Source organism: Odontomachus brunneus, unplaced genomic scaffold (genome assembly GCF_010583005.1).
Source record: "Odontomachus brunneus isolate Ranch 3 - 2012 unplaced genomic scaffold, Obru_v1 Obru_scaffold_085, whole genome shotgun sequence".
NCBI lineage: Eukaryota > Metazoa > Arthropoda > Insecta > Hymenoptera > Formicidae > Odontomachus > Odontomachus brunneus.
Window position 1 is genome coordinate 849,671 of NW_022639535.1, and position 16,116 is coordinate 865,786.

Genomic DNA, 16,116 nt, shown 5'->3' on the forward strand with positions numbered 1-16,116 from the left:
CGTTCCCGCGGAGTGCTTCGCATTATCCGACACGACTGAATCGGACATCGCAGCTACAAAAGATATAACTGCCAATCCCTCGCTAATTCTGGATACTTGGAAAGTTCCCGCCATTGCGGGAATTGGTATTGGAATTAATTTCACGCGGTATGAATATGCAAGATCATTAATCACCGCGCCATGATCTCACACGCAATTAATTGTTCAACCGCGATAGAGGAAAGTCACTCCGTCAAAAGAGAAAATTTCTAGAGACGTACGGAAAATAGAGTTTGTACAAAGTGGGTTAAACATTCGATATTTATTCATCCCATTTGCATTCGTCCATTCAGTTTACAACATGTTTTGTCGCTACTGACTACGGCACTGGAAACATAATTCTCTTTACAATACTTTTCGGAATTTCCTCGTCTATGGAATCTCATTTTAAAGTTCTGTGCGAATATATTAGCCTCTAGGAAGCGGTAGTAAGCTCACTGAAATAGATTTTTCTCGCATCGACGGGCGCTACCGGTAAGTACAACTAACAGAAATTTGGATTCGAGTGGTACACGACGTGTAACGTGGACATTCACAATAAGCATGACTGATTTTCTCGAGCACTGGATGTCTCGAGAGACGATACATCCTGTGTGTGTGATTTGAAGCTCTTGCGCCAACTTTGACTACCTTCAACCTCGAGGTTACGGGCTCAAAATGTGGAAAAATCACGCACGCCTCGAGAGTTGAACGAGCGAGGGGACTGTGAAAAATTCTAAATAACCGCGATAAATGATAATTTATATATAACATTGTGTAACAAATATATGTACATTTCATTAGATTTTATCTATAGAAAGTAGAGCTACACACACACGCGTCATCATAATAGATCGTGTACCATTCTATAACATGATACAAAGCCGGCTGCAATTATTTACAGGGATTCCATCCACTTTACAACATACGATCGTAATATACTTCGTAATTAATATTTACACGTGGACTCTCTCTAGGGAGAGCTCCTGAGTTGAGACATAGAGTATACACTGTTCGTCTCGAGATCGTGTCGTGTTCAGTTTGACATGTAGTGTGTGTGCGTGTGTATGTGTGTTTTAAACACTTAAATTAATTTGCAAAATTCGATTGTTTCATTGAGCGGACGTGGGTCAATGTCGGACCACCTCACGTCGGTGTAGATGGGACCGTTTCTCGGCGTGTGTTTTGAGCGTCGCGCCATTTTCTCGCGTGAAACTTGCCATGCGCGTTGGAGGGGTGCGCTCGTGAGCATTTCCCAGTCGCGGGTTTCAAATCGATACATTAAATACCTCCTTTATTCACATACGGTACAATAATGAAGATATAAATTATACATCGCAAAAATATTTCAAATATTTTCGGCGTGTGAATACAAGATATTAATCTCCGATCGTGTATAATGTGAGACTTTTGTACGTAAATTATCTTACACGACTATATTGACGTGTGTATCTTCACAATTGGAAAATAGTCTCAACTAGTCATGTCGTATGCAGTTGTGTGTAGGAACATTACGTTTCCAATCGTGAAAACTCAAAACAGCTTTCGTCGAAATTTCGCAGGGACAGCGCGAGAAAGAGACTCGGATATACTTTTTATCGGGGATTCGGTTTCTTCTTTCGAACATTCACGGTGTGTCGGGGATACGATAATGTTTCACATCCACATATATAAAAACGTCGACGACTACCCATACTCTTATTCTATGCGCGCTCGAAGAGACTTAGTATGTACAAAACCGTCCTTATCGATACAATTAGTACAGCGACAATATCGCGCGAAAGTCCGTACGATCGTAGTGTTATTTACAAGTATATGCAAATTATTGATTCTGGAAATGTACAAGTTCCGACTGTGTGTTTCGTTGCATCTTATGCACCATCCGCGACTTGTTCTTTCGGTGTCGCACGTTACATTCCTTTAATTTCTAAACTTATATACTAATTTATACACTTACAAGGAATATTCGCGAAGTGTGTGTCTCCGATTTCGATGAAACTTGGCATATTTATAGAATGGCCAAAAATAAGAGACCCATATTTTTTTTAAGCCATCGGCAATGGCTCAGGTTTAAGAGGTGAAACTACCTCTTAAAGTTTTCATGCTCTTTTTGCTTTCTCTGTAACTATTGGAGATAGAAAAAAAACTTTTTAGCCCATTTTATTTTTTATAAAAAAAACACATAACTTTTGTCTAAAAGCTTTTTTTCTATCTCCAATAGTTACAGAGATAGCATGAAACTTTGAGTTTCACCTCTTAAACCTGCGCCATTGCCGATAAAAAAAATATGAGTCTCTTATTTTTGGCCACTGTATAAATTGCCAAGTTTCATCGAAATTAGAAACGTACACTTCGCGAATGTTCCTTGTTAGTTTGGTAGATTGATTAATCCTCCGCACTGAGAATCATCTAGGCGCAAATAAGCAAAACACGAAGTGGAAAAAACTGGCTGTTTTCTAAAACGACAGCATTACAGCATCGCGATCGATCCTCCCGGCGATATATAATTGCGAATCGAACACGGAAGCTTTTTCGGCGAGTCGTCCGGACATGAAAGCGAAAATCCGAGTTGTGTTCTTTGAAGGAAATTGGAAGATCTCGTTTCGTTAACGATCAGCGCGATTCGAAAGCCTTCTCCCTTTTTCCTTGACAAGAGAAAGATTAGAGAGAATTTGGCGATGACGATGGAATCAGATAAGAAAAATCGTCGTCACTCCGGGTCATTTCCGAGAAACGTCCGACAGCTAGACTTAAATGAAACTCCGCTGACTAGCCGGCAACCCGGGACGATTATCGATCGCTCTTACGAAGCAGCGGATATATTTCCGATCAAGTGAAAAAAACAAACAAACTTGGGGTGCGCGTGGGTTTGGCTCACGTGCGCGCGAAACGAAGCCGACAAACGCGAATCCATTAATCCTATTGCTGCGGCAGGTATCGTATGCATTATCGCGTAAATTATTTTATTTATTTCCGAATCGCGACAAACAATCCGGCACACACGTTGTAAATATAATAATGTCAACAAATATCGATAACGACACGAAGAGATTTTGTTTGAAATCATACGTTGATGACTTTTACGTAACAATTTGTTGGAAATAAAGAGATACGTTCATTTCAGAATGGGAGCGATTTCTCGCCCGCAATTTTGTCTACAGGCAGTTTTTCTTTCTTTTGTCGACGTGAATGCACCTTCCTACATGGAGAGAATATCGTAGTAAAGAGTTGCATCATAATAATATTGTCATATAAATTACTGTACACGAAGAAAATATAGTGTTTTCTTTTTCATAGAAATTTTTTAAAACTTTAAAATTTACTATGTTTTTAACAATTCAAGAATGGACTGTCAGTAAGTTATCTTGCTATGAAACATAGTAAATTTCGCTATAAACATAGCAGATTTCACTAGAAACATAGCAAGTGTTTTAATAGCAGATTTTAATTCTTAGAATGTAAGTAGCATATATGAAATTAAAGAATAACGAATTATTGCAGAATATCGATCTATTCCTCAATTACAAAATATTATAGTAATTCTTATTACAATTCTCTCCATGTAGAAACAGATGTGCCGAATATATTTAAGAAAAAAATTAAGTAATTAGAATAATTTTGAAGTAAAAAGTTAAACTTGCATAACATTTTTATACAAATATGTAGTCATTTGGATTATAATCTCTGTATGATCCAAGATTACAAAACTTTGTTGTAATTTTTACTACAGTATTTTCAGTCAAAGGTGAAACCTGGACAAGTCGTTATACGACTTGACGCAAACGGAATCCGTTGTGGTGCAAATTTCTCAGTAGAGAGACAGTGTCTCAGTTATTCAACGAGGAGGCGCGTGGGTTCGGTTATAGTATGATAATAGTATAATATTTTTTCTCTCATAAAGACATTCGGCGTATGCTGTCGTATGCAGCGATGGATCCTTTCGGTGAGTGCGCTATTCACCCTTAACTCGTCGATTAATTGATCCCTTACACGGATGAGAGAGGAGAGATTTATCTTGGAACGGGATAGACCTCGAGCGATCTGTATCGTTCCCGCGTCGTGACGACTACGACAAGGCGGAGAGCACTATTATGCAGATCACCGCGCTTGATCGAGTCACGCAATGCCACGTGCTGCTCTTCGAGGACATCGACTGCGGCGTGTTATCAATCCTACGCGGTCCGATGTTACCGTCGACGTTCTTGTGCTTGTCGAGGTTGTTGATGACGTTCTCGGCCTCGTGACTCGGCTCTTCGTGGTTCGGTCTGCTGCGAAGTCGCGTCTCTAAAAATCGTGAAATAGATGATACATAAAACATCTAATTATTGACATCCCTTTAGTCACTGACGCTCTTTTTTTTTTCATAGAAATTCTAAAATTCTACCACTTTGTCCCTCAGCCGTCGATTGTCGCTATTAACTATCACGTCTAGCTAATTGAAGGCAAGATGGAGGAGGAGGATTAGTTGTGCACAAATTGTAGAGAGAATTACGAAGGTCTAATTGAAGTTAAAGGTCCTGACGCTAAGTGATAGTTAGCGAGGCTGACTTGTTGATACGAGTTGCGCGAGGCTCTGCGAATAAACGGCAGAATAAGAGAAAGAAAGTAGACATATATTTTGAAAGTTGCCTGGAAAGAACTAGTAATTCCGAACATTGTTCTTGATTCATTTGTTGATACGTCGCTGAGAACGTCACGGAACGGAGGAGACCGTCTGCGAAACGCGAAAACTCTGAGACAAGAGCGAAAAGCCGCAGAACGTTCCATTGTTTTTCTACTTCGGGCGACACGAAACGGCGCGGCTCTTTTCAATCTTCCTCTCGACGTATATTATTTATTCTTTCGCCGGCGACATTATTTATGCAAGACGCTGACGTTAGTGCCCTTTCATGTCATCTCTCGCCAACAATGTTCCCTCATTGTCCGCTCACTCGGAAGATTGTAACTAGATACCGTCCAATTGACTGCCTCCTATATTATATCGTGACTTATACTCGGTGTGGTTTACATAATAATCGAAACAAGTTCGAATAGCGGCGCAAGCGTCCTGGCGCGCCGTGCGCGGCGGCTGCAGATTACTTGCCATAGTTGGGGAGAGCCGTGCGCGGGCTCGCTCGGTAGTTCATAAACCGCGTGGGATTTCATCAAAATCCCGTCGAGAGTTCCGCGTTTGTCGACGTGGAGAACGGCAGAAGGAAGAAGCCGCGGAGAGCGCGGAGGGTACCGCGGGCGGCGTCGTGGCACGTTGCTGGAAGTTTTGCGGAATAAACTTCGCGCCTTCCGCGAAACTTTCACGTTGGAAAGTTCCACTACTGCCCAGCGGCGTGTAAGTTCTCGCATTACGTCGAGGGCGATGATTTAAGGCGACGTATCCCGGTGAATTTCGGGTCGCGGCGCTGCGTATTTGCAGACTGTGACGTGTTTTCCGCGTTCCTTCACTTCCACCACCTCTTCCACCGCCGCGTTGGATTCTGTAGGTCAATAGCTTATCGCTTGAATTACGAATGAGATCCGCGTACACGGCTCCAAGTGTACCGATAAACATGTACGCTTAAATTCGTTGACCGAAGAGAGTGAAGTGGAGAAGTGGAGGGAGAGAGAGAGAGAGAGAGAGAGAGAGAGAGAAAGACAGATCTGCGCTTTAAACGGACAGATCTTTCGAAGCCATCCAGTGCAGTTGCCAAACTCATCTCATCTTCGCCGAGGAGTAGGCTAATCCGATTTTTGTCTCCTCTGAAAGTTTCGGGTTCGCTAGGGCACGAGAGGCTTTGAATATTCAGACTTGTTTCGACAACACACCACCACTGTCGCGAACGCACGTAATCGTAACCACGGCGGGCAATGGTAATTTCGGCAGCACTAGAATTACCACTTATAATGTTCTCTGCGTTAAAATGACCAAAGGGTGGGCGAACTTTATGCATATACTTAACCCGAATGCATAGGATGAAAGGAGAAATTGATAATTAAATCCGCGTGATAATGAAACCTACTTATTGTATCATCGATCCAATGGTGTTTTATATTATCCTGTTATATGTTGTAAAAAGGATATTTTGATGATCTTCACGTTTTATGTGTGCCGCGCGTAAACAACAGAATTCTCTTAATTATTATAAATAGCCATAATCGTGATTCTGTATCCCGTGGAGACTTCCTTTACAATGAGCAATATTTTATTACGTGTTATAGAGAAATATAATGCTATATTGCGGAAACGTGCACAGGATATTACTCTTTTATTCAGCAATCTCAATATAGTTTAAAAATAAAATTAAATGGCGACTTTGCGCGTACGTTGTACGTTTCTATTTAAAACGCCTGTCTATATTCTCAATGAGGCTTTAATCTTGTTTAATGCGAAGATCTGAGTCTGCGACAGCGCAAAAAGAAAGCTCGGAAGAACATAATGGAAACCAGGCGAGCGCGCGTACCTTCACTTCTGATGACAGTCGACAAAGATGCGTCCGTTATTTCATTAGAGCTCGGTTCTAAACTGGGCACGGGCTTTTGTCGCGACCATTGGATGTTCTCCACTGAAAATAACAGTTTGTTTGTTAGCTGTTTGCATAGTCGGGCAACAGACAGATGTTGACAGATGCGTAGACAAACGTTTAAAAATAAACTAACAATGAACACTATTTTGAAAAAAGTGTTTGGTATTTATAACTATAATTACATAAAAAAATAATTGCTATAGATTATGTGGTCAAGAAAACTATTTTTTAAATTTATTTCTAATATAATATTAGTGACAATATGTAACTTATATGTATGTTACTACTATCTTTTTTGGTGTTAGAACAATCAAAAAATGTAGTTGGAGCCAAAAACAATTATAATTTTATTTAGATCATCATTTTTTCTCTCAGTTTGGAATATAATAACAAAGCAGTTATTAGCACACACGATATTAGATTTTAGTAAACATTTACCTAAATCCACAGTAGTAGGGATGGACATCGTGCTTGTCGTCGTCGGTTCCGTGGTAGGCGTTGGTATATCTGCCAAAATTTATAGCATATTAATATTTTTTTTAATCTACGTGAATTTAATTGGAATTAACACCAAAACTACTAAAATAATCAAAATGACGGGATTGTAATTTACATATAGAATGTCTGTTTATATATTAACTTTTAAACATTTTGAGTGATCTGAGCCACATTTTGCATTGTTATTTTTTAGAACCTTGCAGAAAATATAGACTTCTTTGAAAGCTGAACACTTTCCAATATTTTCCCACTGATTTCATCCTCTTGACACTTTATGATAATTTATATTTAGATCTTCTACATATAAAAAAACCTTGGCAAAACCGAGCAGTTTAAATTACTTTTCTATAAAATTGTTCAAATTTATTACGGTTCATTTTATACTTTTAATTGCCATTTAATAAAAAACTGAAAATGTAAATAAATATTTCTCTCTTGCATATTTTTTTAAAACAGTATTATATATAGTATTGCTTATTCGCGATAATAAGTGGAAAACACGTTTAGATAAATGAAACGTTTAATAAGCTATTATTTACAAATGTTCTCGCACTATATTAGTCGCAATCTTGCAATCTCATGCTTCGATTTGTCTCACGTCAGCTCGGCTCAATAGTCAGTGTGCGACTCTCATTTATTCCTCATTGACTCGTTGTCACGAGGAACATGCCGTTGATTTGTCTAGAATGCCATTGTTGCCAACATCGGGTCCGTTGATATAAGCTCGAGGTGTAAGTTGAATTTTGTAGTTAATTACTGGATTTATTAGTAGTAGTGAAGACAGTGACGTGACTGTTGTAATCAGTTTTGTTCAATGAATCACTCAATACTAGGCAAAACCAACAAATACTTGCCTGGGAAATACAAATGAGCGAAGCTGATAAGCTTCCCTTACAACGATGCCAACATCAATACCAAAACATTTACTCAACGTGTGCTAGGACAGATTTGTAAATCTGTACATTGAGGTTAAAGAAAAGAAGGCAATACAAGGAATCCTTAGAAATTTAAAAACATCTCAACAGAAACAATTAATAAAAGATCAATCTAATTTGGCAATTTGGTTTTCAAAATCTGATCCTAGTGTGCGATGTAAAATTTCGTGGACGTATAAATACGTGTATGTCGCTTTCTGGGCGCACACGATTTATTTTGCAGTAAAACAGGATAGAATTGTCCGGGATAATATTTTGGCACGGTTACGTTATCACGTTTTAACAACGTAAACTACGATGGAAAAGACCGGCAATCGTAAACGAATTTCGCGCCGTTGTTTCAACAGCGATTCACGCAGTACAATGAACGTTAATAAATAACGAAAAACTCGCTTAAATAATCGCCAGGCGATAAACACGGCGGTTTGCAACGTGCTATTTTTTTTTTCATTCTCAGAAGCGCGACGATGTATAAAACTAAACGAAGTCGGCATCGACAGGAAAACATCCGCGCGTTCGTGTGCCGTTCGAAATAAATTTAAGCAATTAAGGCTAGTAATACTCGAATTGGCGAAAACCGACGACTATTGTGGCAAACTTTCGGCACGGATTGAAAGGCCGGTTTAAAATGCTAATGCGCATTAAATCGTCGACACAATCGAACGCTTATTTAAGCGGCTTAGCGGTAATCCGCCGATTCGACGCGGTCGCGGTAAAGCACGAAGCCGGTTGACGGCTCCAATCTGCTGGCGCGCCAAGGCGAAAACCTACAATTACAGATCGATAGATAGAGGGAGCTTCTTTTTGCGCAAAAGGCGAAGGAAGGAAGGGTTGAGCGGCAGGTCGCATAGGAGGGGACAGGCAGATCGACACTCGCGGTTATCGGTGATTCACCGATCGAACCGCTTTCCGGGAAATACGATTTGCCAGGGAGACAGACCGACACACAGTCAGAAAGATAGACACAGCTGATTTTCCCGGCACTATTTATCGTGAGGATAATAATCCATCTTTGATACTGGATCAATGAAAAGTTTGAGGAAAATACCGGCGAAATGTCTATCGTTGCGGAACAATGATTTCTCAACTCTTGTCTCTCATCGAGCGTAAACTATCGTTGCCATATGGAGAAGCTCCCTCCGACGCGTCTTAGTTAATATCGGATCGATTATCTCGCCCGATCGAATGAAACAATTTCGTTACAACCACGAAAATTAATTTGTCATGTGCTACTTGTGAGGAAACTATTCAGTTTCCTCTGATTTATACTTTCAAACAGATTAATGTATGAATCGGTGCGTTATTTGTCATTCTCGTGTACTTTGAAAAGATTTAATAGAACTATGCAAGACACGAAGAAAATATTAAAAAATTTTTCTTTCTTGCGGAAATCTCGTTTCCATCATTTCGAGAAAGATTGCAGTTATCAGCAAATCGCGATTGGCATTGGTTCGCTACCGTCGTCACTTTTCTAGAAGCAGCTTACCGTCGTCTATCTCGTCGTCTATCGAAAGAAGCTCTCGCTTTATCGCGTCACCCGTCCGGAGTAGAAGGAACGCTGAGGGAGAGGAGGTTGTTTGCTGCCATCGGATGCTTAATTTCTCATCCGTCGGCTGAATACGGTTCTTCATCGCACGACTAACGATTTCTGATAACGCGCGGCCGAAGTCGCGCGCTCGACGAACAGAGGCAGAAAGAAAGTGCGACGACCGCGCCGCGATAACGGGCCGCTTGACAAATGTGCGAAAACCGGGTGCGAATCGATATCGGCTCAACGGCCGTGAGATATACGCCTGCGATGAATCATATCGCGTTAATATGAGATTACAATCGTAACTTCACCTGATCGCCCTTCGATCGCGTTCACGCGCGTCACGCGATCCGACTTGACGGTTTGATAGTTTGACAATATCGTCGATGTCTTACAAGTAGGAAGTGACAACAGAAATTTTTTAATAAGTACCTACCCAAAAGTTACACTCCGATTTTTTTCTAACTTGGCACAAATGTAGAAGTATAAAATATTATTTTTTTCATTTTGGCCCACTTTGAATTTCAAGGGCAGTTTATAGTTTTTTAATGTTCTCACTTCTATCATCAAGAAGTGCAACAAAAATGCATAAGAAATAAAATTGAATACAAGACATAGGCGTTTTTGGTTTGCTGATTATGAATATGAAGTCAAATATGTAAAATTATTTGTATAAATAATAAAATGTTTAAACAAAACGTTTAAACAAAACAAAAAAAAATTGAAAAAAATTATTTATACAAATAATTTCTCGGTTTGGCCGAGATTCGAACCATTTTTTAGCAACAGATTTAAAATATTAATTTAGCACAGATTTAAAATATTTGGATTGGAATCTCGGCTAAAGAAATTTAGAATGGTTCATGTCTCAGCTATCCCGATTTTGTTAAAATTATTATATTTAACTATATTTTGTATTCAATTTTATTTCTTATGCATGTTACACTTGTTGTAGAAGTGAGAACATTTAAAAAATTATAAACTGATCGTGAAACTCAAAGTGGGTCAAAATAAAAAAATATTACCTAAATATTTTTTGTACTTTTTGCCAAATTTGTGCCAAATTAGAAAGAAATCAGAGTGTACTTTTTGGGTAGGTTTACTTGTAAGATTTTTTTAGATACAGTATAAATTCCAATTAGATTACCCAAAATTATCTCAAAACTGGTTGTTTCCAATTGGGAGCCCCATTTTTATTCCAAACATAGTATTATTTTGAGGAATCACACAAGATCCCAAAAAATTTTCAGTGCGGGACATTGTGAGACGTACGTAGAGACTGACGATGGTATTCGATGAGGAAACAGGCAATAAGAAAAAAAAAAAACGAATATAATTGCAACGCAGGGAGACGCGCGATTAAAATGTACAATCAACGATAATATTTGACGGGGCGGGGAATAAGCATTATCGATCCCTAACCGGTTGATTTATATAATCGCGTAAAATACGTTTGAGAATGTTAATTTATACGCCATACGAATTGAACCGAGTTTAATGTGGATTAAAACAAGCAGAACCATTCGCGCTAATTTGCAAATCTATGCAAATCACAAAATTGTTATGCGCTAACGTACAGGAATATGAACACGTTTTCCGCGAGTTATTATACGGACGTTTGTTTTGACATGTAAAATAAAACTAACTCAGTTATGGAGTCGTACTTACGATAAAGCTTTATGCTGCCGTCCGTCTCGCCTAGAGAATTTTTAGATATGCATTTATAGCTGCCGTAATCGGACATCGCCACCGAACGTATCATAAGTTTCATGTGCATCTTGTATGTGTTGTCCGAGAAAGACGACTCGTACTTGTCGCCTGCAATTTGAAAAAATCCGAGTATCGATAAGTGGAGTCACGTGTAACTCTTTCTCTCTCTCTCTCTCTCTCTCTCTCTCTCTTTGTATCTTATTTTTTTACAGTTATAGAATTAATATATATATTTCCCTAGCACGCGCGCATATGCACACGCTCAAGGGCAAGAGAAAGGAACAATATAAGTTAAACAAGTATAAAACACAATGACGCGCGGTATGTATGAACTTTCTAATTCTAGTTTAATTGTAAAAGCTTAATAAATATGAGTGAGATAAAAGATGTTTCATGCTTTCTTTGTTTTCGTTAAAATTATGGAATTAGTTTTAATCTACGATGAAAGCTGCTTCCGTTGAAACTGCACATTTTACGTGGGGAAAACCTGGACGCTGATGCGACGGGGATATATTGCGCATACATACTTAGCAACCCGCAAACCGAGCATCGGTCTACATCCACGTAGTAATATCCATATTCTCGCAAGATATTACTTCATTAAAATATGACTTACCATTTTACGCGTGGCCTTTATCTGAGGTTTCACATCGTTGTTCATGCAATACCAGACTGAAAAAGCTGTACCTCACATTTTCTTTACTTTTCTTTTTTTCTTTTCTCTTATCTCTCTTGCCCAAATTACTTCGATTACAGTGAGAATGCGGACGCAATTATTGGACGATCGTGTCGCGTATTGCGAGACGGCATGTATCGCCAAGGAAAATTGAAAACGGTAAACTCGTGCGCGCGTTCCCGATTCATCGATCAGCCGGACCGAGTATAATGTAATATTTGAAAATGTATTTGGCCAATATCTGACGCGTTTCCGGCACGCCTTTACGCTCCACCGTGCTTCATGCTCTGTCAACCAGAAAAACTAGCATTAGGGTTTCTCGCGCGAGTGCATGTTACCTCTCGTGCTCGGCGACCTAACGCGGTGGCCCTCCTTGCGTCCATTTAAATCGCGCTCCAAACGCTTTATTCTCGCGTCGTTATCCGTTTCTCGCGGATCGACACACACACACACACACACATATATATATATATATATTTATATATACACGAATAACGTATTTGCTCCTGCTGAAATTCCAGCGTGTGCATTCCTTCCTTTGAATCGTACCTTCTATTTCCGGAAGTAGAACCGGCATCTCCTGGAAAACGGGCGTCGTGGAACAGGTCTTGCCTGGTTAAAAACGAAATGGAGCAAGAATACGGCACTATCATCGTGAGTGAACACGCCAACCACTCGTTACTTGTCGACAGAATACGGTATATAAAGTGAAACTAGAGAATTATGCGCGATCACGTAACTAATCTCGAATACGAAGCTCATAATCGTAAAGAGTCCGACCGCCGCGAAGACACGAAACTTTGTACGTTCGTTTAATTATCAGAGCCGAGACGTTCACGTCCCAATTGCCGGCGTCTCCCCGTTTCTCTCTCTCTCTCTCTCTCTCTCTCTCTCTCTCTCTCTGCAGTATCGTTCGTGCTGCGGAAAATTCTCCGCGAGCGCGAGACGGTACCACAGGGATACAAAGGAAAGCTAGAGAACACTCTTGCCTCCGGCCGATGTATCTCGCAAATCGCGAAACGGCATTAACGTTTCGATTCTCCTCGATAATGTTCCGCTGGATGAAAAGAGGCCACAGCGGGGGTCGAAGAGAGCCGTGGTGAGGCGGGAGCGTGTGAGAGAGCGCGGAAAGAAGTTTTGATTAACAATTCGAGGTGGCGGCGCATTCGGAAGAGAGTGAAATCTATAGGTGTAATGACCCGCAGCAAAGCGGAGGCGAAGTATTTTCCCAGCCAGCAAGGAAAACTTACCTCTCCCCGAGATAGAGAAAGAGAAATGTGTGAGGGGCAAAGGGGTGCCTCCACGAAGCAGGGCCAGTAGCAGGAGTAAGAAGGAGTGGAGGGCCAGACGGTGGGGAAAACCAGCAGGTGGAATAAGGGCGGCGGAAGGGTAGAATGCATTTATGTAGTGGCACCATTCGAGCCCCACAAGCGGAAGAAAAACTTTCGGCCGGCTTTGAGTTTGAAAAGCAGATGAAAAAGTTTAACGACGTTGAACTACGGCGCCTGAGCATTACCCACCGAACGGCGGGGAATGGATTTTGCAGGGATAAAACTGCTTTTAAACCCCGAAAAGTCAGGGGGCGGGGGCCGATATTTTGTGTTACTCGTATCTCCGCACGTCGTTGAGACGCGCGAGTCCGTCGACATATGTGGACATGAATCACGCCGACTTGGAAACTCAAACTGCCGACGTAATTTCCATACGCGGCGATCGCTCACGCTTAATTTCATCTAACGCCGTTTCCGACGGAATCGCGTGTCCGTGTTGTCGATCACGCGTCGTGGGATTTTCACTCGCGCGCGCGCGCGTTTTAATGTGTTCTCATTGATACAGATCCCCGCGTTTGCGACGCGCGCGCGAAGCCACGTGACGAAAAAAGAAATTAAAAAGAGGAGTATAATCCAATCGTAATAAAACAAATAGCTGCAAGATATCGGGGAAATAAAACGAGAATGGAGGAAGAGACCGACGGAATAACATCGTGTGCAATAACATAAATATTATTTATATGCATAAACAACAGTTCCATCGGGAATAACATTTGGCGTACATGCAAGTTTGAATCGCGTATCAAAAGGTAAAAGAGAGGAAGGAAGGAGGGAGAAAGAAAGAGGAAGAGAGGGAAGAGGTGAAGGGAAAAGAGAGGAAAGGAGGAAGGGGGAGTGAAAATAAAACACGGTGAGAGCAATGAAATTTATTCACGCGGCACCATACACGAGAATGCGTTCGATATAAGTAAGAGAAGGTTTATTCGCGCGCTCGCGAATCTCCATTTAAAGGTTTCCCGTTAAAGCTTTATATATAGCGCTTTTCCCGGGCTATTCTTGTTGCGATATTTAATTTTAATTCATTAAGTGTCCAAATGTAATTATCGCAGAAAATGAAATTTCTCCGGGGCAGAGAAATTATATACCTAAAATTGTCGGGCGCAGGAATACAACGGTGACGGGAAAACGCGTTCCTTTAAAAGCAGACCGCACACAGTTCGGTCGTGAATGCATACCAACGTGGGGAGGGAAAGAAAAATAAAGAAAATGGGGAAAAAAGCATCACCAAAGCTTGTAATGAGTTTAAAACCGGCGGATCTAATTTGATACACAAACCCCGCGCATGCGGGCAAGCGGCGAAACGTTAAATATCGTGTAATTGCTAACCGTCGGAAACTCTATGCGGAAAATGAATTGGAGTGTCGAGTGCGCGCGTAACGCGTGTTTGCCCACTGACAGATTATGTTTTCCGAAGGCGCTGATTTACGGCGTAATCCCGTTGTCAACGAACTGGCGGTCTCCAATTCTCAATCACCCCCCTGCATCCTTGGACAGCTTTGGATTTATATACAACGATCAATTTATCGCCTCTCGCGCTCAATTAAAACTACCGAATTCTCACGTCCGTATTACACGTGTGATAATCAGTACAACAATATTAATACGACAATCTCCCGTTTTTAGACTCGTTTGCGCGAGTCGCTTGTTTCGACGCTGCTCTCGAGCTCGACACGCGACTCGTCCGAAGGATGTTCAATACGGCTTATTGTGTAAAGGCGCGGATATATTACGTAATATATAAATATGTAAAGAAATTTGTTCTTGTATATCCGTGGCGCATTGCTATGCCGTACGATATCGCGCGAGACGGTCATTTCCATTGTATGATCCCGCGGCATAATAGAATAGTACTTTCCGCCGCTTTACGACGCGAGTTTCTCCCTCTCTGTGAAAATGGACGGCACGGTATCTATACATAAGCGTTTCTGTCGATTGAGTGCTGCGTGACTGGAAACGCTCGGCGAAACTTAGAATTTGCTCGCGGGACTCCCGAGCGAGAAAATTCATGAATTTCCTAACGCCCCGGATACGTTCCATAAAGCTTTATAAGTGCGCAACGCGCCGCCGCCGTCCTTCCATCCATCCCCGTGGACGGAAAAAAAATTTCAATGACCCCGCTAAAAACTTTCGCTTTTGTGCCTTGGCGGAAATTTCGCCCTTTTTCTATCCCTCTGCCCTTTAACGTTCAATTTCGCAGTCGAACTCGCTTGCTGGCGCGCGACACGCTGTAATTTCGCGTCGTCGGCTCTCTCATAATCCCGCCGTGGCGCACCATCGACAGCTCTTCGCGATAAAATGCATTCTACGAGCGGGCAAAAATGCGCGCGGGAACATCACTATTTCGAATACATATTAAAATCCGGCGAATATGCACGTTGCGTGCCGGTTATCGTTACCGCGGTATTTGCTTTATTGTCGGCTCTTCCTGGTTCGCAAAAAATGCGTGCCGAATATAACGAACTCACCGGGCGGGCGGGTGTACAGTTTGATCCGAGAATCGTGTTCATTTTTCGCACACGTGTCGCTATTCACCAGCACCACCACCATCACCGACCACCACGTGTCGCGTTACCGATGAATGGCCGAGCCGATGCGAAAATCGGCGCCGCGTCCGCCGATATCTGATCGCCGCGCTGGATTCGCATTAGCGAAGCCGCGCATATTCGCGGAACGTTAAATCGTAAAGCATGTCGTAACTGTTACGCCGAAACACCGGGGGGCATATGCGGTTGACACGGGAATATAATGCGAGATAACTTGACAGTTAACCCATTTGTAATTCACGTCCTTTCATCCGGGCTGCGGGCACGAAATCGGCAGATAAGCCGCGAAACGATCGCCTTCGGTTTTACGAGCTTTTCGTTCCTCCCCGATCGAAAGAGAGAGAGAGAGAGAGAGAGAGAGAGAGAGAGAGAGAGAG

The 16,116-nt window shown here is 41.5% G+C and overlaps 2 protein-coding genes across 2 annotated transcripts in view; one reads left to right on the forward strand and one right to left on the reverse strand.

The window, feature by feature from the left end:
• The window catches only part of LOC116847950 (neurotrimin-like), a 188,102-nt gene extending 176,525 nt beyond the window's left edge, over positions 1–11,577 (forward strand). Inside the window, exon 9 of the mRNA XM_032823581.1 lies at positions 11,431–11,577. Within this exon, the coding sequence (XP_032679472.1) occupies positions 11,431–11,504 (74 nt within the window). The 3' untranslated portion in view covers positions 11,505–11,577. The remainder of the gene's footprint in view (positions 1–11,430) is intronic.
• Positions 283–16,116, reverse strand: part of LOC116847949 (lachesin-like) — a 146,835-nt gene continuing 131,001 nt past the window's right edge. Inside the window, exons 7-10 of the mRNA XM_032823579.1 lie at positions 11,148–11,297; positions 6,954–7,022; positions 6,453–6,554; positions 283–4,302 (exon numbers count right to left, since the gene is read on the reverse strand). Coding sequence (XP_032679470.1) covers positions 4,085–4,302; positions 6,453–6,554; positions 6,954–7,022; positions 11,148–11,297 — 539 coding nt within the window. The 3' untranslated portion in view covers positions 283–4,084. The remainder of the gene's footprint in view (positions 4,303–6,452; positions 6,555–6,953; positions 7,023–11,147; positions 11,298–16,116) is intronic.